This window comes from Diplotaxodon limnothrissa, linkage group LG3, assembly GCF_057381915.1.
Source record: "Diplotaxodon limnothrissa isolate DT_005_m linkage group LG3, D_limnothrissa_male_GT1.1, whole genome shotgun sequence".
Lineage (NCBI taxonomy): Eukaryota > Metazoa > Chordata > Actinopteri > Cichliformes > Cichlidae > Diplotaxodon > Diplotaxodon limnothrissa.
The window spans coordinates 16,054,888-16,078,072 of NC_140598.1; the positions used below are offsets into that span (position 1 = coordinate 16,054,888).

A 23,185-nucleotide genomic window follows, 5' to 3' on the forward strand; every position below is an offset into this window, starting at 1 on the left:
TCGAAATTTGCTTTTAGAAGTTGTTTTATAAAGTTCAGTGGTATATTATGCATACAATAGGACATCTATTTAGATTTACATCTTCCACAGAAAAAACTGCACATTACTGAAACTTAGTATACTGGACTTTGTTGTTGTCCCACACAGGTTCAATTTCGAGTGGTAGATGGCTCAGTGCTCAGTCAACCAAGATTTTATGATAGTGGGCACAATGAGATAGATAAGCTGCTTGTAAACAGTACTTTTATGCTCTCTTTTTCCATTTGGATAAGAAAGAAAGAACCAGGAAACAAAGGCAAACAAATAATCTGTGCCTTTATCCCAGATTCACATTATAGGAACAGCTGCTCAATGACCACTGTAGTCTTTGCTTACAGCACTTTTATCTAGATCTATGCAAAGTGATCCACTACACCTACTTTTACAGTTAAATCATTTTATGAGCACTGATGCCATTTTAATCTGAGTTTCTACTCAAATACAATCAGTAAAGAAAAACACAGTCTGTGACGTTTGTTTTGAAGGAAAAGGTATTCCCTGCAAATGTTTATCTGTGTGAGACTATTCAGAAAACAGTCATTTTGTTTTATAGGTGAGACACTTGGCCTCTTTTTTCCTTGTTCTACGTTTGTCTTTTGTCCGATTACTCTGGAACACAAGATGGAAAACTGATATTCTCATGTTAAAAATATAGAAAAAGGATTTTATCACCCATAAATGTTAACTTCTCATGCCTCTAAGCACAAGCAGGAGCAGAAGTGCCCTCTGCAGTTTGTGTGTGGAAGTGCAAAAGCTTACAGCACCTGGTTTTCCCAGGCGGTCTCCCATCCAAGTACTGACCAGGCCCGACCCTGCTTAGGTCACGATATCGGGCAAGCAGAGCTGAAGAGGAGGATGCAGGAGGCCTGTGTGTGTTCAGCAGCCTGCTGCATTGGAGTTTGCCTGGTAACAGATGACTCAAACAGCCCACACACCCGCTGGACGTGATCGCAAACATGCCCCCCTACACCTTTTACATAGCCCGGCTGCTCGAGTTCTTTTGCTGGTTTTTCCCGCGACGCCCCACCTTCTTCAAATCCAACAAAAGTGGTATCAAACGTTTATGCTACGTTTGTGCTGTAAAAATTTTTGTTTGTGCTGCTATCATTTTAAAGATATTCAAGAAAATTTCTAGAGGTCCCCAGAGGTCAACCAGCCCCCCCACATTAATTAAATCAAACAAAACTGGTGTCAATCAACTGTGCTACGCTTGTGCTGGTTTGTGCTGCTAAAATTCTCGTTTCTGCTGCTTCTGTTTTAAAGATATTAACGAAAATGTAAAGGTCAAAAGGTCTCTTCAGTATCCTTCCTGATGGCAGCAAACTGAAGACGCTGTTGAAGAGATGAGTGGAGTCACCTGTAATGAAGAGGACCTTTCGAATGAGGCAGGCACAGTAGATCTCCTGGGGAGGGAGGCAAGAGAGGACCCTGCAATCCTCTCCACTGCTCTCACTACCCGTTGTCATATTTTTCCTGCAGGACCCAGTGCAGGAGTCATACCACACAGTGATGCAGTTGGTGAGGATACTCTCAATGGTGCTCTTTAGAAGGTGCTCATAGTGGGGGTTGAATCTCTTGTCAGCAGAGTGAAGAGAATTGTTATGTGCATTATTATTCAGCCCCCTTTGGTCTGAGTGCAGTCAGTTGCCCATAGACATTGCCTGATGAGTGCTAATGACTAAATAGAGTGCACCTGTGTGTAATGTAATGTCAGTACAAATACAGCTGCTCTGTGACGGCCTCAGAGGTTGTCTCAGAGAATACTGGGAGCAGCAACACCATGAAGTCCAAAGAAACACTCTGATGGACGTGTGGACAGCAATGCTGCCTTGAACAGTACCGATGTTTCAGGGCTGGGTGACGTTGTTGGGTGGGACATCTACATCCTGACATATCAAGGTTACTTTACTTTTAGGTCAATTTGCTTTACAGAAAAATAATAGCATTTGTCATCAAGATATTTATATGACTGCACTTGATCAGGTTTGTCCGGATTTCAAACTGTTCTAAAAGTCTTTTGATTCAAATCTGGGGCTGTGTTATTGAAAGAAGCAGAGAAATCGATGAACTGAAGTCCTTTACTCTCTACATGTTTGACAATCAGGTGAAGTAGAATCAAAAGCACGTCCTCCACTCCTCTATTGGGCTTATGTGCAATCTGCATTGAATCAAGCTGAAGTTCAGTGTCTTCCATAATCACATTTCTGATGATTTTTTCAAAGACTGAGGTGAGGGCAGCAGGCCTGAAGTCGTTTAGAACTTTTGGACGACTAGATTTAGGACCAGGAACCACAACAGCTTCTTTCCAAAGAGAGGGCATGAACGATTTATTCAGAATAACCTAAAATATAGGACTGAGTTGTCTGTGACGGTTCTCAGTCATCCAGGTCATTGTAGACTAAGGAGCTTGCAAAGAAAAGCGTCTGGACTTCTTTGAGTTGCTTGAAGACGTCTCACCTCTCATCTGAGAAGCTTCTTCAGTTCTAAGGGTCAGTTGGTGGGGAGTCCCAGATTTAAACCCAGTGGGAGTTTCCCCCCAAAGAGGGACAAAGGACCCCCTGATGATCCTCTACGTAATCACATGAGCCAAGGTGTGAAAGCGGGTGGGGGTCCTAATCAGCCAGGGTTTCGGGTGAGCTCATTGTGAAACCTGGCCCCACCCTATCATGTGATTTCCTGAGGTCAGATGGCCCAGGATGTGAGTGGGCGTTAAGGTGTCTGGGGAGGGAACTCAAAACTGGATTATAGATTATTTATATTATATATTGATATTATTTATCTGAATATTTATTTATCATAACTCTGTTTCTACACTCACTTTATATGAGTGCTTGTTGTTTCTTGTATATTTGCTGCTATGACAACTCAGTTTCCCTCCTGGATTAATAAAGTTTCTCTGATTCTGAAATACAGTGAGCCATTATATTTGTAGTTTCTAACTAACAATATAAAGGCTCTGCAACCGATAGTGCCACAGCACGTCCCACTGGCAGCTGAAGGAGCTTTTATACAAAGGACTTTGTAATTGAAGCTTTATTTATACAGGTCGGCTCATTGAGACTCAATGTCTCATTTACAAGAGAGACCTGTTCCAGACACACATATTAAAATTACAACAATAAGAGAAAAGTTTGTGTAATGTGCTCAGTCACATTAAAAACGAGAACAAGTTCCCAGAGATGGTTTCACAAAAACATGTGTACGTCTTTTGAAGTCTGCAAGTGAAATCAACGGAGAGCCTTAAATCCTTCGGTTATGTTTTCCATGAAGACGGAGCAGAAAAGGAGAACGCCTTCTTCCCAAGCTCTGCATGAACTGATGGAACAGTGGATGTAATGATGTCCTGAGACTGCAGGCTGTGACTAAACTGTTTGCCTAACATGTACTCTGATGAATAGGAGGCAGTAACCCAGAAACAGATTGATAGATAAAATGATACTAATGGACCATCCTGTGTAAGACCAATGAGGACCAGTTAACCAGAGAACACAGAGTATAGTGGTGTTCTTCTGTTGTAGAGAAAGATTAAAAATATAAGACACTGGCTCAGCTATGATATTTGCAGCCAAGTGCAAGAAGGAAGGAGAACGATTGTGAGGACGAGTTTCTGGTGTTGGGGCTATTCAAAGCCTTACAAACCTCTTCTACTGTGACAGGTGTGAAGGAAAAGGTATCAGTAAGCAGGAACTACGAGCAGAGTTGTGTGCAAGAGGTTTACCATCAGATACTGTGCTGAACAAAGAGCAAGAAGCAACAAAGTGTTTGTTAAAGCAACATTTCAGTTTTGTGTGACACAGGAGTGGAGTCGATATTTAAGTGAGGAGGAAGCTCTGAGGAGTCACAGCTGGCAGAGACACTTTATAGTTTGCCAAAACCTCCTACGGTCGTTTGGACTGTCAGTCGTTAAAGTAAAAAATAGTTACATCTTGATGATGGAGGCAGTAATCCGATTACACAGCTAATGAAAACGTAGCCAATCAGCATCAGAGCCAGACTTCCTGCCCAGGCCTGGTTTCTCTCATGTAGGAGATCGGCCGGTACTGAACCAAACCAGGCCTGTCCCGACCTTTCACCCTGACCTGGCAAAAAGGGGCGTGTCTGTCCACAAAGTAGACACAACTCTCCTGTAAATGTTCCCAAACTGACATTGTCAGCCTGTTTAATACGACCCCAGTTCAAACTGATGCGGGCTCGGAGCGTGAGATTTTAGTGTTTCTCACAGCACCAACTACGCAGTGATCACTCAGGTCGTTGGCAAAAACTGCAGATGTGGAAAACTTACGCAGCATATTAGTTAAAAAGGTCAATAAGAGCAGATTTATCTGGGTGTTTAGGATCAAGGCGTGTGAGGCTTTAAATCATTTGAGTCAGTTTTAAAAACAAGCAGCGTGCCTTAAAATCATCAGACACAGAAGAAAGCCAGTCCCAATGAAAATCATCCATCTGAAAGACGTCATTAAAATGCAGTTCAGATAAAAGTTGAACCAGAGACGGTGATGTGCTGGGGGAAGCAGGTGGAGGCTGATAGCAGCCAACAACAGTCTGATTTCCAAACAGATCAATAGTTAAGGCCAAGATTTCAAATGGCTGAGGTGCAGATGGAGAGAACAAGACTTGAGCAGCAAGACAGAGCTTCACATAAACTTCCAGACCTCCGCCTTTTCTGGGACAGTCTGAGTGCTAAATGTTAAATCCATCAGTTGCTACGTTTTTATCCAGTAAAGATTTGGAAAGTCTCAGAAACAACAATGATACCAGCACCGCTTGAACAGGCCCAGATTCCAATCATATCCATGTCAGGAAGCACACGACGTGATGCACGTGTAACCCAGACAGTTTTTAACATCTGCTGGTGTTTCACATTCAGCCAGAGGCCCAGGGTTAGGTTGGATACCAGACAATAATAAAAGCATCGTTATTAGACTCTAGAGCTCGTTTATAGCTGACACCACATGTAGAGTTTAAGTTCACAGAGACGATGACATTTTTCTAAAACCAGCAAACAATAAACAAGAAATGTAACAAGAGTTTCAGAAGAAGCTGTTTTACAGAGAAATGATTCCCTGAAGACAAAATTATTATTATCATCTTTATTTCTCCAGGTGAAAATTTAATTGAGATTAAAAATGTTGTTTTCAAGAGAGACCTGGCATCATGGCAGAAAGAGTCAGAAATACATCATAATTCAAACAAATACAAAATAGGAAAAACATCCTACATAAACTTCATAAAGTTTTATTAACAGACTTTGAACAATGGACTTCAAACTTCCCCCCAAAACAACAGAAACACATTTGAAGATAATGAATGACATTTATCCCTCTAAAGAAGGACTTAGACTACGATTTAATATGAATGAGAACATGTTCATAAATGGATGCAACCAAAGATTTCATCAATCCCTGATTTAGAGACAACAGAACGTTTGGTTTGATTTCACAAGATAAGAATGACGACTGAGTTGGAAGATTGTTTTATGTTTAGTCAAATCTTTCATACATAAAGTCGGATTACAAAATCATCCCCTAAATTTGTTGTTTTATTCAAGGAATTGAAATTATAGAGAAAATCTGTGAAATGACTTAAAGAAAACAAACCACAAAAACTCTATGATACTCTAAACCCCCTGGTTTAGGTCGGCAACATTTCTGATGATGAGTGCATCTAACATTTCCTCAGAAGTCAATGTGCCATATGATTGCATTAGCAATGAATTACACACTATATAGAACCACTTCATAGGATTATATTTGTGCGCAGATGTTTGCAGCTATCAACGAATATTTATCAGCTATTTTGAAACAAAAAAAGACTTTTTATCCATAACAGCAAATGAAAAGTACAACAGAAAATACAAATGCTATTTATGGTCTCCTCACAACAATGATAAGAAAAATAAACTGGGCCAATATGTCATGTTTCTTAATACAGAGACACACATGTTAATGTGATCTCTGGTCTCCTCTGAGTGGGAGTTATTATAACTGACTGTAAAAAGTCAGCACAAGGAAAATAAACTCCACCTAAACTTGGTTTATAGCTGACCCAGACAGACTGCAGGTCATAACTTCTTACCTGAAGTTCAGTTCACCTGACACTCGGACCGGCAGCCGCCTCGGGTCTCTGCTCCTCCTGCCTCCCCTTTCCCTCATCCACCTGCTGCCTCTGTGGAAGCTCCGCCATAGCCACCACCAAACAACTGACTTATTTTTACACATTGACCAGCATCCAGCCAATCCGCCATCTTTCATTGTTTATACCGTTACAAAAAAATAAAAAAACATCATCGGCCCATTAAAAACGAAAAATCACCATCAGTATGCCCGATGGCCAGTCCAGCTATGGTCGTGCCATCAGTTAACCCTTCACGTGGCAGCTGTGACACGCGTGCCCAGGGTTGCCGACCCCTGCTCTAAAGCATCTGATTTGGATTCCTGAGATCAAATATATTTTCCTTTGTGTTTGTTTTCTTCCCATTTGTGGCTTTAATGTAGTGTTACATCCTGTTTGTTTGCTTCCCTCTGTATACATGTCCAGATTCACTGTTATGTTTCTATTCTTACATTGCTGTGTGATCACTGTTCCCTCTGCTGACTGATGTGACCTTTTGTATCTCACACTGATACTTGTCATATTTGTATCTGCGCCTAAAAGATAAAAAGTTTTCCATGCTAAAACACAGCTCCACCTCCTGCAGTTCTCCCTCTGAACCACTAGATGTCTCTGTTATCTAAATGAAGACGTGCAGCACAGCAACCACAGCAGCGCTCAGATCACACGTGTCCTGTTATTATGTATAAAAGCATGAAACAGGTGAGACAGGTGGGATCAATATTAATGTTGTGGAAATATATGAAAAAGCAACAGAAGAGTGAAAACATTTCCTGTTTCTAGAAAGATCTTTCAGCTCATAGCTGCTCACAGACTGTATTTACAAGTGACAAACTGCAACTCTACAGTACATCTACAGTATATATCAAATATATTCTGTATTCAAATCTATTGAGTGATGTTTGAAAGTCTTTCCAGGTGAGTTTGATCCAGGAGGGTCTGAAGCCAGAGTCAGACAGAGACTGTGCAGAGACTGTAGAAGGACAGAGCAGCAGCAGAGCAGTCCAGATACACTGATGATCCTCTGTCAGATCCAGAGGGACACACAGGGATGATGCTGGACTCTACATTGTGTCTGACAGTGGAGCTGTTCTCAGAGCAGTTCACTCTGCAGCACTGACAGTCATCTGCACTTCTTCTCATTCCTCTGTCAGTCACTGCTGGATGAAGCTCTCCTCTCCACCTCCCAGTAACATGGCCCAGTCAGAGCGTCTCTACACACAAGCTGCTGCTGCTTCAACCTCTCTGGATCATCAGGACACAGCTCCTCCTCTCTCAGCACACACACCGTCCTGTTTACCATCATCACCTCCACCTGCAGAGAGAAGAAGGAAGAGCAGAGGAGATAAACGAGTGTTTCCAGAGACTCTTCATCAGCTGTCAGTCAGTGATGCAGCACATCCAGTATAAAGAGCAGCAGGGACTTCAGTGCTGGGACTGTACTAGGACTCATTGTTGCTTCACTTTTTCTAATCTTTGGATTTTTATTGAAGTTGATGAAAATGTTTTTCCCTCCTAGTTTGAGTTTGGACTTTCATTCATTAGAAGAACCTTGGTGTGTCCACTCTGAGCTCTGTAGGAACCCCAACAACAAGCCCAACAATCCAGATGGACGGTTCCAGCTGTTAACTGGAGGAATTCCATCCAAACATCTGCTCTCACTAAATTCTTCCTCACCTACAGACTGTGTTCTTCACTGCTTTAAACTTGGAAACGAATGCAGTCATTGGTCTGCGTGCTGCTTTGTTCAGAGAGCTGATTGGCTGTTGACAGTGTTTGATCAGAGCGTGTCAGCCGTTACTATGGTGACCATAAAGGTCAGAAACAGGAAGTGTTTGTGTCCAATCCTGAAGCCTGTCACCATTCTCCTCTCACAGCTTCACTGAGAAGCTGCAGCTTTACAGGAAACACTGGATCTTTGTTTCATACTGACTGTGTTTAGTACAATACTGCTGACAGCACCACCCACTCACTCCATCACTCTACTTACAGCAGAGTCTCCAGTCTGTAGTCTGGACTCTGCTGAAGATCAGACAGCTGCTTCACATCTGGATGCTTCAGGTTGTTTCCTTGCAGCTCCAGCTCTCTCAGATGGGAGGGGTTGGACTTCAGTGCTGCTGCCAGATAATCACAGCTGATCTTTGACAAACCACAGCTCATCAATCTGTATAAAGAATGAAAGATGTAAGTTTATTAGACAAAGTGTGAGCTTGAAATCATTCAGTGTTTCATCATCTGTTCAGAGCTGAAGAAGGTTCAGAATGTAGAAGTTTAGAAAATGGAAACTCCAAACAGCTGAAGCCAACAGGAAGCAGCTTCAAACAGGAAACTGTGCAGAGTTTCAGACTATATGTCCTGATGCAGCCAGTTGGATTTTGGAGATTTGAATCTCTGTTCTGTGACTAAGTCCTTGAATCATTTCTTCCAGTTGGTCCAACAAGACAGACTAAGTGTTGGACATGTGTTGTGGCTCCATTAGGGGAGCTTCTAAATGTGATGTGATGGCCCCTCTGGGTCTGTCAGGTCACAGCACTGAAGAGAGCTCAAACTGGGCACACAGTTGTTCCAGTCTGGACCAAAGACTCTATACTGGGACTGAGGGACTGCTTTGACTGCACCCACTGGGACTTTTTAAAGGCTCATGTTCTCACTTAGATCATCGATTTCTACTTACATTTCTTTCTGGGAAAAATGGGGATTACTTTGGAAACAGGAAGTATTTTCCCCAATAAGCAGCCCTGGATTAGTAAATCACTTCAACATGTTCTCAGGCAGAAGAAGCTGTCTTGTTATGAGGGAGAGAAGAAAAAGATTGAGGCACAGAAACTTGTTGAAAGAGAGATAAAGCAGCTAAAATCAGGTGTAAAAGTAAAGCAGAGGATGAGCTGAATAAAGGACACTCAAGGCTGGCTTGGAAAGGAATGAAGTCCATGGTGGGGATGCAGGACAAGGAGCAAAGATGAATGTGATGCTGAATCAGCAGAAGACTTGGACTCATTGGATTCCAGCTTTGATATCATTGATTTCAATGAAGAGCTTTGTGATTGTAGCAAAGGGCTGGTAGCTCTGAGAGTCCCACTGATGAGGTGTTTGTGTGGAAATCTCTTAGTGGGACCAAAGAGAGAAAAAGCCCTGGTCCTGATGCTGTGGGAGGGAAATGATTGAAGTGTGCTGTGAGGAACTGACTGGGAGATTTTCACACATTTTCCAGTCCTCCTTGGAACAACAGGAAGTTCCCAGCATATGGAAACAAAGGTTAAGTGTCCTATGGCACTCAGTGATGATGGTGCTGTGGCCCCACCACCTCCACCTCTTTGTAAAGGAACTAACTGTAATCTGAAGCTTCAAATGGAACTAAGACTTCCTCCACTAGGTGGCAGTGTCTGATGAGAAAGTGTTAGTGGAGCTGGCCTGGAGTCAGAAACAGGAAGATGCAGGATTTGGGCTGAAATGGGGAAAAGTGGTTGGCACTAGTGCCTTAAAGCAAGAAGGTTGTAGGTTGAAGCTTGTTGGCCTTTCTGTGGAGGTTGGATGTTCTCCCACAGTCCAATGAAATGCTGCTTAGGTTCATTGGTGCTTCTAAATTGGCTGTAGGTGTGGCTGTGAGAGAGTGCTTCTCTGTCTCTCTCTGTTGGCCCTGTGATGGACTGCTCGCCTGTGCAGGTGGACCACACCTCTTGCCCTATGACAGCTAGGGCACAGGCTGCAGCCCTGTGAGCCTAAGCTAAATAAACAGTTAGCAAAAATGATCCATAGATGGCCTGAAATCCCCCAGTTAGCAGTTTGGTAGATAGCTATGACATGCTAATCCCATCCAGCAGCTGTATTCTACCTGTAAGCTGATCCCTGCTGAGCCAAAGCACTTTTTCATATACAAATTACAACCTTTAATAGAAACCTATTGGTCAGCATCTTATTAGCCTGCTGTTAGCTTCATTCCACAGAAAACTGAGAGAAACTAACAGAGTTGATAAAGAATAAAGAGAAATGTGCTGATTTAAAGCCTTTGAAGTGCTTCGGATGATCTCTGTCCACTTCTGTCCACTCATCCATTCATGTAAGCTTTCTAATGCAGCTTTGATCTTCACAGTCTGCTTCATGAAACTCATTCTAACCCTGAATGTCAGAGTGTTCCTCCTTCTCTTTCCCATCATTCATGCTGGCAGTGGAGGAGATTTGGATGTTGGACTGTGTTTTGGATGATGTGTGTATGTTTGTGTTGGACTGCTGTCTGTAAAGCAAACGCACATTTTGCTTTGGATTTCAGTGTCAGACAGACTTTAAGGTGGAATGAAGAGTTGGAGAGTTTCACAGTGAATTATCCAGTGGAGGATTTTTCTTCTTCTTTGAAGGTTTGAAATGTGAACATTGTTCTGCTGCAGTCAATGGACTAAACCAGAGAAGAAGAAAACAGACTTTACCATGAAGATCCTCAGTGTGGATCAGTATAATATCAGCCTGATGTCTGCAGTTTAGTGTCAGCACAACTTTCACATCATATTCATCTCAGCACAACTAAAACATGCTGACTGACCTCAGAGTTTCAAGTCCACATCCTGGACTCTCCAGGAAACCACACAGATGCTTCACTCCTGAATCCTGCAGCTTGTTTTCTTTAGTTGAAGACCAGTAGTCATTACTCAGGTCCAGCTCTCTCAGATGGGAGGGGTTGGACTTCAGCGCTGCTGCCAGATAATCACAGCTGATCTCTGACAAACCACAGCTCCTCAATCTGTATAAAGAATGAAAGATGTAAGTTTATTAGACAAAGTGTGAGCTTGAAATCATTCAGTGTTTCATCATCTGTTCAGAGCTGAAGAAGGTTCAGAATGTAGAAGTTTAGAAAATGGAAACTCCAAACAGCTGAAGCCAACAGGAAGCAGCTTCAAACAAACACAACAAGAGAAAAAACTCTGAATGTTTCACATTAAAGTCGTACATTTATCATAAAAACAGGACAAAGACTTGAAAAAGTCGTGTTTTTCCTTCCAGGAACCACAAGGCTTCACTTTTAAAGGTGAAGTGTGAAAGAAATGGACATATTTGAAGTCCAACACCTTTTTCCAGTCACATTATTAAAGCAGACAAACTACAAGCTCATTTTCATTCCAACAAGTCATCTTCTGACCTGGACTAACAACACTGGTCTCTATGTGCAGCTGGCTGTGAGACCAGCCCACAAAACTCAATGCTGACGAGCAGTGGCTAGAAAAGAAATGTCCAGGCACCGGACAAATCAGTGCTTGTAGATGGAGAAATCCTAAGAAAACAAAATGTCCCACTTGGGAAGGAAAATGCAGCCCCTCAGCGTTAACACAACTGAAAGAAGCTCTTTTGAAAGAAATAGGATCAACAAAAAACTTAAAAAAGAAAGGAAAACGTACGCAAGAATTAGAATATTTCCAGGCCTGGAAAGAAGAAGCAGTTAGGCGAGAAAAAACAAGAGAAAAAAGATAAACAGTCAGAAAAACAGTACTTAACTGCTAGTTTAGTAAAACCAGAAGACGAGACACTGTGCAGTCCTCGCCATCCTTTTATTAATCCACCACCCGTTCCTTAAAGTAGTTTAAAGTAGTTTAAAAAGGTTGGAAACAGACGCCACCAAATAGATATAAATACAAGAAGTACAACAATAAAATAAACAAAGGCTAAATTACATTAGAGTTTATTTTTAACATATTCAAAATAATAATAGCAAGGATAACATCCTGTAAACTGATATTAACAATGAAATATAGTTGGCATGACGACCATGTACAGAATGTATGGAATGAATGAAAGCAAATAATTCACACGAAAACCTTTTAAATAAAACAGAGAGATGCATCAGGTACATGAAGGCTGTGTCATTGTTCAGCCAAGGAAAGTGTGTGAAAAGGTAAATGTCTCCAGCTTGGGAAAGGGTGAAGCTGCAGATCAGCCGAAGCCCTTGATGGACACAAAATAAAATAGAAATAAAATATTATAATAAACTGCCTGGTTCGCCATGCAACAGAGAACGAATGTGACCGAAGGTTGGATCTGATATGAGGCAAACAGAAGACCGGTCTAAAAAGGTAGGCACAAACCTGTTCAGAGAAAAAGCAAATCTGTGCCGATTGGATGAATTCTAAATTATCTGTTTGCTGAGTAAGATGATCCTAACTATTGAATAGTACTTCCCAAATCCCTAAACAGAACAACAGCATTAGTGACACATGGGATTAGTCCTGTGTCATCAGCAGGGATAATATAGATTAATACACACTTTTACACTCTAAACTTTGAAACTTCAGCAAAAGAATTTGTGAGAACTAACGGCACCATAAAACAGAGACTCAGAAAATGCAAATTAGTAAGTGGTGAACTGCTTAAACCACAGTTGGTTTTATAAATATTACTGCAAACATTGTTGAATGTGTGTGCTGTGAGAATTAATAGAGGTTTCAATTGTTTTTCTTTGACTTGCTCGTTCTGATTATGAAAGGCACGTCTAAAATACTCTTAGGAAAGCGTATTTTGAGGTATATTTCTAACTCCTGTAACAGTGTAAGTGTGTGAATGCTGTGAGTAGAAGGTTTTGAATGATAAATAAAGGGGTGAGAGGTATTTCTTTGGTGATGCAAAGTAGAATGTTTGAAAGTTTGAAAGTGCTTCTAAGTTAAGAAATGCATGAGTGATGTTATAAGAGTTTGATTAGCCTGTAGAAACACGAAAGAGAGAAACAGGAAATATGGCTCTGAGTGCTGTGTGTGTGTGACAGGAACTTTGCATGCCCATAAAAGGAGACTCACTGTGACAAGTGAGCACACAGAGAGAGAGATGAGTTAAACTCTAGGCAGATAAAGCGAATGGAGGTTTTAAGAAAAGAAATGAAAAGGATATTAATTGTATGCTTTAGTGTGTCAATACAGGTTACAGATAAATAAAGGTGGACTTTCCTCAACCTGGATTTTGAGTACAGCGGCAAAACCATAGATTAACATAATTGGGAGAAAAATAGGCCAGATTTTGGCTTAAAATTTTACAGCTTGACCTCCCACTTGTCCCGATCCTGAGAAGAAGCTCAAAGGACAGTTAATCTCCTGATGAAGACCGACAGAACATCGTGGACTTCAAGAATTAACAGCAGGCAAAAGACAGTGCAACTGAAACTACACTGACGACACCAGCAGCAGGATGGAAGAAACCACGTGATGGAAAATGCACGGTGAACTGGAGGCTGGTAAGGACAGTGTGACATGACTGTTTAAAGGCACTGAATGTGATGTTTGGCCAGGCTGGGACTTAATCTAAAAGGCAAATACTGAAAAGAAACAGAGAAGGAACAGACTGTGTTGTTGGAGATTTGAAGGCCACACAGGACACTGTGAAGAGAGGGACAGGGACCAGTGAGAGGTGAAGCCCAGACGAGTTCGACTGCGAGAATAGAGGGTAAAATTGGGTTGAAATTGAAGCCGGAACTCAGGATGGTTTAGGGATGTCCACGTCACAAACAAAGAGGTAAACAAAAGGAAGGTAAAATAAAGAGAGAAAATAAGTGAAAATGACATTAATGAATAGAAAACACACAAACACAAATTGTTACATGTGAAATTATTTTTGGAAAGAATCAGAAGTGAGATAGTTTGAATCAGAACTCAGTGAAAAGATGCATGAATCGATGCAAGTGAACCACTAGAAAAATCTGTCAGAGAAACAACTCTGGCAGAATGGATGGCAAAACTACTAGAAAATAGGGATATTGTTTTGAACTGCCCTGCGACGCTTCTCTAGTCTCTTGCAGGTTGAAACCAGGCGATTGGGTTCTAATACGGGTGCTCCAGAGGAGGAATTGGGGCTTGTCTCACTGGGAGGGTCCCTATCAAGTGTTATTGACTACACCCACAGCCTGTAAAATTGCAGAGAGACCATCTTGGATTCATCAGAGCCACTGCGAGAAAGTAGAGCTTTCTTGCAGTGGAGTGTAAGGGGTGTTTCACCAGTTATCAGTAGGTCCAGTGGCGAGGGAGGAGTGCTGATTGAGCTCAGCTCGTACTCTCATTCTCTCCAGCCATTGACCAACTTTAGGCTTACTGATACATTTGGGTGAAACCAACATCAAGCATGAGGTGTTCTCAGGTGATGACTGGCTTCTTACTACTGGCAACGGCTCTATTCATCAGACTATCCGACCATGGGTCCGTTCTTCGTACCTCGCTAAGTAAGTTAGCTGGATTTGATTGTTGACGATTTCGCGTGATCTTGGATCGTTCGGTTCTCCGAAGCTCATCCGTGACTTGCTGTCATAGCAACAGAGCCGTAAGCGTAAACCTGCTCGGGAGCAGGTTTACTTTATGTAAACAGGATTAGATCGCGGCCACTCAGGTATGTCCGCTTCATTTATACGAAAGCAACAGCGATATTTTACCACTGTTTCACCATAAATAAATAACATCAATGTAACTAAAGTTAATGCAGTACTTGATCCTTTCATTGATTCCATGCAGATACATACAGGTCATTTCCTAAAAAAAGGGAAATGTACTATTAACATTCTATTTCATGTATTTGATTATTACAGATGTAATTCATATTTTAGAGTAGTAATAGTAAATTACTTCGTGTAATCAAGATGAGAGACCACGGCTATAAAAGCGAAGGTGGATTTGAAGTCTGTCGCAGCCATGTCCTGTCCGTATACGCGAGCAGCCCATTGCGGAAGGTGCAAGATTGATGAGGAGAGTTCTCAGAATTCAGCGTATATTGCGGGACAGACAGAATCCTTTAGCTCAGCGCGACAGTGTGCTCATTGAGAGATATCGATTTTCCCGTGAGGGTATTATTCACTTAACCAACTTGTTGATGAGGGGGTGCAGGACCACCACCTGTCTTTTTTTGCTCTGCCCTTTTCTTGGTTGCTGTTATAAACAAACAAACAGATTATTTCAGGGTCTCTTTCCAAGAGACTAAAAGCAATATAAGTGATAAATATTACCATTCTGTAGAATATTCTTATGTTTCACTTTTACTTTTACTGAAAAATGGGGATTACTTTGGAAACAGGAAGTATTTTCCCCAATAAGCAGCCCTGGATTAGTAAATCACTCCAACATGTTTTCAGGCAGAAGAAGCTGTCTTGTTATGAGGGAGAGAAGAAAAAGATTGAGGCACAGAAACTTGTTGAAAGAGAGATAAAGCAGCTAAAATCAGGTGTAAAAGTAAAGCAGAGGATGAGCTGAATAAAGGACACTCAAGGCTGGCTTGGAAAGGAATGAAGTCCATGGTGGGGATGCAGAACAAGGAGCAAAGATGAATGTGATGCTGAATAAGCAGAAGACTTGGACTCATTGGATTCCAGCTTTGATATCATTGATTTCAATGAAGAGCTTTGTGATTGTAGCAAAGGGCTGGTAGCTCTGAGAGTCCCACTGATGAGGTGTTTGTGTGGAAATCTCTTAGTGGGACCAAAGAGAGAAAAAGCCATGGTGATGGTGGCCCCACCACCTCCACCTCTTTGTAAAGGAACTAACTGTCATCTGAAGCTTCAAATGGAACTAAGACTTCCTCCACTAGGTGGCAGTGTCTGATGAGAAAGTGTTAGTGGAGCTGGCCTGGAGTCAGAAACAGGAAGATGCAGGATTTGGGCTGAAATGGGGAAAAGTGGTTCGCACTAGTGCCTTAAAGCAAGAAGGTTGTAGGTTGAAGCTTGTTGGCCTTTCTGTGGAGGTTGGATGTTCTCCCACAGTCCAATGAAATGCTGCTTAGGTTCATTGGTGCTTCTAAATTGGCTGTAGGTGTGGATGTGAGAGAGTGCTTCTCTGTCTCTCTCTGTTGGCCCTGTGATGGACTGCTCACCTGTGCAGGTGGACCACGCCTCTTGCCCTATGACAGCTAGGGCACAGGCTGCAGCCCTGTGAGCCTAAGCTGAATAAACAGTTAGCAAAAATGATTCATAGATGGCCTGAAATCCCCCAGTTAGCAGGTTTTCTTAGATAGCTATGACATGCTAATCCCATCCAGCAGCTGTATTCTACCTGTAAGCTGATCCCTGCTGAGCCAAAGCACTTTTTCATATACAAATTACAACCTTTAATAGAAACCTATTGGTCAGCATCTTATTAGCCTGCTGTTAGCTTCATTCCACAGAAAACTGAGAGAAACTAACAGAGTTGATAAAGAATAAAGAGAAATGTGCTGATTTAAAGCCTTTGAAGTGCTTCAGATGATCTCTGTCCACTTCTGTCCACTCATTCATTCATGTAAGCTTTCTAATGCAGCTTTGATCTTCACAGTCTGCTTCATGAAACTCATTCTAACCCTGAATGTCAGAGTGTTCCTCCTTCTCTTTCCCATCATTCATGCTGGCAGTGGAGGAGATTTGGATGTTGGACTGTGTTTTGGATGATGTGTGTATGTTTGTGTTGGACTGCTGTCTGTAAAGCAAATGCACATTTTGCTTTGGATTTCAGTGTCAGACAGACTTTAAGGTGCAATGAAGAGTTTGAGAGTTTCACAGTGAATTATCCAGTGGAGGATTTTTCTTCTTCTTTGAAGGTGGGCAGGCCGCGTGTGGGCCGCGAGCCATACGTTGAGTCTCACTGTTTGAAATGTGAACATTGTTCTGCTGCAGTCAATGGACTAAACCAGAGAAGAAGAAAACAGACTTTACCATGAAGATCCTCAGTGTGGATCAGTATAATATCAGCCTGATGTCTGCAGTTTAGTGTCAGCACAACTTTCACATCATATTCATCTCAGCACAACTAAAACATGCTGACTGACCTCAGAGTTTCAAGTCCACATCCTGGACTCTCCAGGAAACCACACAGATGCTTCACTCCTGAATCCTGCAGGTTGTTGTTGGTCGAAGACCAGGAGTCATTACTCAGGTCCAGCTCTCTCAGATGGGAGGGGTTGGACTTCAGTGCTGCTGCCAGATAATCACAGCTGATCTCTGACAAACCACAGCCCCTCAATCTGTATAAAGAATGAAAGATGTAAGTTTATTAGACAAAGTGTGAGCTTGAAATCATTCAGTGTTTCATCATCTGTTCAGAGCTGAAGAAGGTTCAGAATGTAGAAGTTTAGAAAATGGAAACTCCAAACAGCTGAAGCCAACAGGAAGCAGCTTCAAACAAACACAACAAGAGAAAAAACTCTGAATGTTTCACATTAAAGTCGTACATTTATCATAAAAACAGGACAAAGACTTGAAAAAGTCGTGTTTTTCCTTCCAGGAACCACAAGGCTTCACTTTTAAAGGTGAAGTGTGAAAGAAATGGACATATTTGAAGTCCAACACCTTTTTCCAGTCACATTATTAAAGCAGACAAACTACAAGCTCATTTTCATTCCAACAAGTCATCTTCTGACCTGGACTAACAACACTGGTCTCTATGTGCAGCTGGCTGTGAGACCAGTGCTCAGGGAGCGTCTACAAAGTGCAACACTGAAAGAACATCACACACTCATTTGCTTCCATCATCCAACCTGAAGAGGAAACAGAGACTCCTCCCCTTCAAAGTAAAAGCTGCTCCTTTTGGACACAGTATCAAAGAAAGTCTACAGTATAACATAGAAAAGACAGAACAAAGTTTTGGTTGTTTTAAATTGTGCAGAAATGAAACTACACTAAGCTCAATTATGTGACAGACATTTCATCCCATGTCAGTTTGGCCTCATCCTGGGCCGGATTATCCAGCACACACTCTGACCACAGGCCCAGGGGCCACGCACAGCTGGGCTCCATCCAAGAGACAGGAAACAAACCAACACAATAATAAAAAGCACCATGTGATCTTCTTACATCTTCAAGACAAACATAGTAAAAACATGAGCATATTTGTTTCCTGATAAAATGATGTGACAGGTAGAACAGAGTAAAGTGGTGGTGTTACAGCCTTTCTCCCCTCTGCTGCCGAGGCTGTTAGTCTCTCCCAAACTCAGCTACAGGACTTCCAAATGAATGAAAGCAGCAGAAGTGGCTTTACAAATGAAAGAGGAAGAGGAGAAGAAGAGGAGAGGGAGGCCACCCTGACCATCACTCCAGCTGAAAACATCACACTTCCATTAAAGTTGGTGAGAAAATGTTGAGCAGGATGAGCTGCTGGCTAATCTGGAGGCTGTAGCAGCAGCTCACAGTCACAGTGGATTTCCACTCATGAAAAAGCTCTGGCTGCTTCATTTCTCATCTCATATCAGAGACTTTAATGCTTCACTGAAGCTGTACTGTGATGCTTCCATATTCCAGTGAGGCCTCCATAATGATTTCAGCTGTTCTGTACACACACTGTGTGCCCTGTATGGCTCAAAGTCTCTGCAGCCTGTTTTTATCTGCTATCATCAGATCTTCATCATCGTCATTCACATCCCTCACACACTCTACAGCCTCATCAGCACTGACTTCATCTTCACTGACTGATGGAGCACAACATGAACCTGTGGAGGCTGAAACACTGTCCTGTCAAACATCTCCCCGTCACCACTCCACTTCTGTCAGCCTTTAAATGAACCCTGCTCAAGTCTGTCACTTCTGTTTGGAGCCAAAAGAGGTTAAAGATTACGCCACTACATTCTTGTCTAGAAAATATTAAAAGTGTATTTGGTGACACACAAAAACGGTAAAGTTTAAGTATAGTTTGGGTCCACACATGTCCAAACCCTGGTGTGTAGGCCTACTTAGTATTGAGAAAAGCCCACTAAAAGAACGCCCACCAGACCAAAGCAATGGTGTTGACTTGATCAGCATTAACCCCGCCCCCTGACTTTGATGGGTGAAGCTGACAAATAAAATGTATTTATGAACAGCGATGCAGGGCCAGGAGTAGCAACGTGAATTAAATAAATACATCATTAAAAAATTCATTAAATGTGTCAGTAAAATAATTAAAATAGAAAACAAACCATTAATTGATTAAATATGTAATTAACTAATTAGAATTGTACATAAACAAATAATGAAATATTTTAAATGAAATTAACCGATAATTAATTATCAATATATGTTTTTAATTAATTACTAAAATAAATGATTCATTAGTGATGTATTTATTTAATAAACCATAAAATTATTGCTAGTTTACTCAAAAATAAATTTAAGACATCAATATTAAAGGTTAAATTATGATAATGAATACATGCAACTATAACTGATGACGTAAGAATTTGGATTTTTTTAAGCTAAAGCGAAGGTGCTGACTCACTTGGCATGTTACTCTCAAATCCTCCCTAATAACAATAACATAATTACACTTTAGCCACAAGAGGGCAGCAGCATTAATACAAGTCACGTGTATATAAAGGTACAGTGATTATATTACAGTGATTTTGACAAAAACAAAACAGAAGTTGATGGCAGTGTGTTTTTCCATAACATACCAACCAAATTAAATAATAAAAACTTTATAACTTACAGAACTTTTTTAGAGGCTTTGACCACTGGCAGCAGCCTCAGAAGAGCCTTCTCTGAAGCAAAGTATTTCTGCAGGTCAAACACATCCAGATCTTTTTCTGATGACAGTAAGATGAAGACCAGAGCTGACCACTGAGCAGGAGACAGTTTATCTGTGGAGAGACGTCCTGATCTCAGGGACTGTTGGATCTCCTCCACTAGAGAACGATCATTCAGTTCATTCAGACAGTGAAACAGATTGATGCTTTTCTCTGCAGACAGATTCTCACTGAGCTTCTCCTTGATGTACTGAACTGCTTCTTGATTGGTCTTTGAGCTACTTCCTGTTTGTGTCATCAGGCCTTGCAAACGAGTTTGATTAGTCTTCAGACCCAAGAGAAAACGAAGGAACAAGTCCAGGTGTCCATTGGGGCTCTGTAAGGCCTTGTCCACAGCACACTGGTAGAAGTATTTCTTTGAAGATTTTCTTGTTTGAAACACCTTCCAAGTTGTTTGTTGCTCTTCCAACAGATTGAGTCCAGAGTTGATGAAGGTCAGGTGGACATGAAGAGCAGCCAGAAACTCCTGAACACTGAGATGAACAAAGCAGAACACCTTGTCCTGGTACAGTTGGTTCTCCTCTTTAAAGATCTGTGTGAACACTCCTGAGTACACTGAGGCTGCTCTGATATCGATGCCACACTCTGTCAGGTCTGGTTCATAGAAGATCAGGTTTCCTTTCTGCAGCTGATCAAAAGCCAGTTTTCCCAGTGACTCAATCATCTTCCTGCTCTCTGGACTCCAGTGTGGATCTGTCTCAGCTCCTCCATCATATTTGATACTCTTGACTTTGGCCTGAACCACCAGGAAGTGGATGTACATCTCAGTCAGGGTGTTGGGCAGCTCTCCTCCCTCTCTGGTTTCCAGCACATCCTCCAGAACTGTAGCAGTGATCCAGCAGAAGACTGGGATGTGACACATGATGTGGAGGCTTCGAGCTTTCTTGATGTGGGAGATGATCCTGCTGGCCTGCTCCTCATCTCTGAATCTCTTCCTGAAGTACTCCTCCTTCTGTGGGTCAGTGAACCCTCTGACCTCTGTCACCATGTCGACACACTGAGGAGGGATCTGATTGGCTGCTGCAGGTCGTGTTGTTATCCAAAGGCGAGCAGAAGGGAGCAGGTTCCCTCTGATGAGGTTTGTCAGCAGCTCATCCAATGAGGTGGACTTTCTGGTTTCTGTCAGGATTTTAGTTTTCTTGAAGTCCAAATTAAGTCGACACTCATCCAGACCATCAAGTATGAACACAACCTGGAAGTCTTCAAGCCTGCAGATTCCTGATTCGTTAGTTTGATTAAAGAAGTGATGAACAAGCTCCACCAAGCTGAACTTTTCCTCTTTCAGCACATTCAGCTCTCTGAAAGTGAATGGAAATATGAACTGGATGTCCTGGTTGGCTTTGTCTTCAGCCCAGTCCAGGCTGTATTTCTGTGTTAAGACTGTTTTCCCAATGCCAGCCACTCCCTTTGTCAGCACTGTTCTGATTGGTTCGTCTCTTCCAGGTGAGGCTTTAAAGATGTCTTCTTGTCTGATTGTTGTTTCTGGTCTGTCTGGTTTCCTGGATGCTGTTTCAATCTGTCTGACCTCATGTTCATCATTGACCTCTGCAGTCCCTCCCTCTGTGATGTAGAGCTCTGTGTAGATCTGATTCAGGAGGGTTGGGCTTCCTGCTTTAGCGATGCCCTCAAACACACACTGGAACTTCTTCTTCAGTTGGGCTTTAAGTTCACGTTTACAGAGTGGAGCAAATATTTCTGAAGGTAAGAAATTCAGAAACAAATATTATATAATAAATATCATAGCCTTTCAGTACCCTGAAAGGATGAATGTCTATTGGTCCATTTCTTGAGCTATTAGGAAAGATCAATATTCAGTCTTTAGAGAAATTCTCTTACTGCTCTGCAGATGGTCAGCCATCTCATGCTGCTTAAGTCTCCTCAAGAAGTGGAGTGTGATCTTCAGAAATGCTTCTCTGCAGCTCTTTCTTTCATCTTCATCCTCACCTTCAAACATCTCCTCATCCTCCATCTGGCTCTTTAAAGTTTCTGGGTGATCTGGACTCAGAAGCTTCTGGATCTTCTTCAGCTCGTTCTTCACAAACATGGTGATGTTGTCCTCCAGCCGCTGGAAAAGAAGACTATATGAATTACCCAGTGGTAAATGGACTGGTTCTTATATAGCTCTCTTTGATACTCTGTGCACACAAAGCATTTTATACAACATGCCTCATTCAACCAAGCACATTGTTCTATGCTTAAATACTTTCTTTCACACTCTGATGGATGCATCAGAGGGCAGCTTGGGTTTAGTACGTTACCCAGTATATTTGCCAGCCAGGGTTTGATTCACAAACCTTCTGACTAGTAGCTGACCTGCTCACCTCCTGAGCTACAGTCACCCCAATCTGACTGAAATCATGGAGCCCAAACTCTGATGTATGTTGGACACACTGACAATCCTCTGGTCCACAAAGTGCAGCATAGAGATGACTGAAAAGAACAAATGTAAACGTAGTACTACAAACCATAACCACAGAGTCCAGGTGTGTTTGATGTTGCTGTGCAGACTGACCAGTGGAAACCTCTGCTCTCTGCTGGTCCACTCTGTGGAGGAGTAATGAATAATTAGCTCATGTTATGTCTGCCCACACACAGACACTGTCACGGCCCGCTGTAGCAGACCGTGTGGAGAGTGTGTGGAGGACTCAGGTGCAGACACAAGTGAGGATACGGGAGTGAACTTAAACAAAAGCGAGCCTTTTATTGTGGCTGATGAACACAAAAGAAACAAACAAGAATGAGGGCAGCACAAGAGCAGTAACTAAACAGAAACCTAAACTGGGAACAAACTATGGTAAGGCTATCCGGTTGTTCAGTCTGACGTCACTAGCCGTGTCTGGGCCTAAACTCCGCTGCAGGTCCATATATCAAACGATCACTATGGCATTACTGAGAGTTGAAAAACTGTCTAAAGTCTTTCATCTTTAATAAAATGATCAGCGTTCTGCTCTACCAGGTGTAACAATTGAGTTCAAAATCCAGGCATCCATGAAATCGGAATTTATGACATTTAACGGAGTTAGAAGTTAGCAGGAAGTTAGCTCGCTAGCTTCTATCTAAATACAATATAGCATGTCCTGACTGCGGGGTTTTGGAAACAAATTAAAACGTACAGCTCTGTTATCACTTCCAACATAAATGAAGACAGAAAACTAAACAGCAGTGACGTTTGTAGGGTTACTGAAGTTGGGCTAGCTGGTATATAATGATGTGCTACGTGATCGCTAGCGACACAGCTATGTTAGCATAATATAAACAAGCTAACTTTTTTTCCACTCGATAAAAGTTACCGTGAGTGTTCTCGGTGGTCAGGAACAAATGTAATCGCATGGCAGGATGCTGTAAAAGGACCAGACTTCAGCCAGGAGAGCAACTGAGATAATCCATCCACAATACGAGGTTAGTCATTCATATACTGCTGCATGGGCTGGGCTGTAGCTACATCCTAAGGTTTTAAAAACTGAGCTTAAATAAATGGTTAGCGGTAATAAAAGCCGAGGGAGGTCAACAGTGATCACTGACTGTTTTAGGAGCTTTTTGAGATCAAATAGAAGAAAATACAAAA

The 23,185-nt window shown here is 41.9% G+C and overlaps 1 protein-coding gene across 1 annotated transcript; it reads right to left on the minus strand.

The window, feature by feature from the left end:
• Positions 1-10,665: 10,665 nt before the first annotated feature.
• LOC146634679 (protein NLRC3-like) lies at positions 10,666-22,142 on the minus strand. Its single transcript, XM_085379142.1, has 4 exons — positions 22,086-22,142; positions 21,457-21,685; positions 19,524-21,315; positions 10,666-10,882 (listed from the first exon to the last, which is right to left on the minus strand). The coding sequence occupies exons 1-4, from the start codon at positions 22,086-22,088 to the stop codon at positions 10,666-10,668; spliced, it is 2,241 nt and encodes a 746-aa protein (XP_085235268.1). The 5' UTR covers positions 22,089-22,142.
• Between the last annotated feature and the right edge of the window lie 1,043 nt (positions 22,143-23,185).

Bases quoted from the DNA above. Each gene is read 5' to 3' on its own strand.
- LOC146634679 (XM_085379142.1), bottom strand. The intron at 21,316-21,456 runs GTAAGAGAATTT...TCTTACCTTCAG, and splicing joins GGCTGACCATCTGCAGAGCA to AAATATTTGCTCCACTCTGT. The intron at 10,883-19,523 runs GTAAGTTATAAA...TTCTTTATACAG, and splicing joins AAAGCCTCTAAAAAAGTTCT to ATTGAGGAGCTGTGGTTTGT.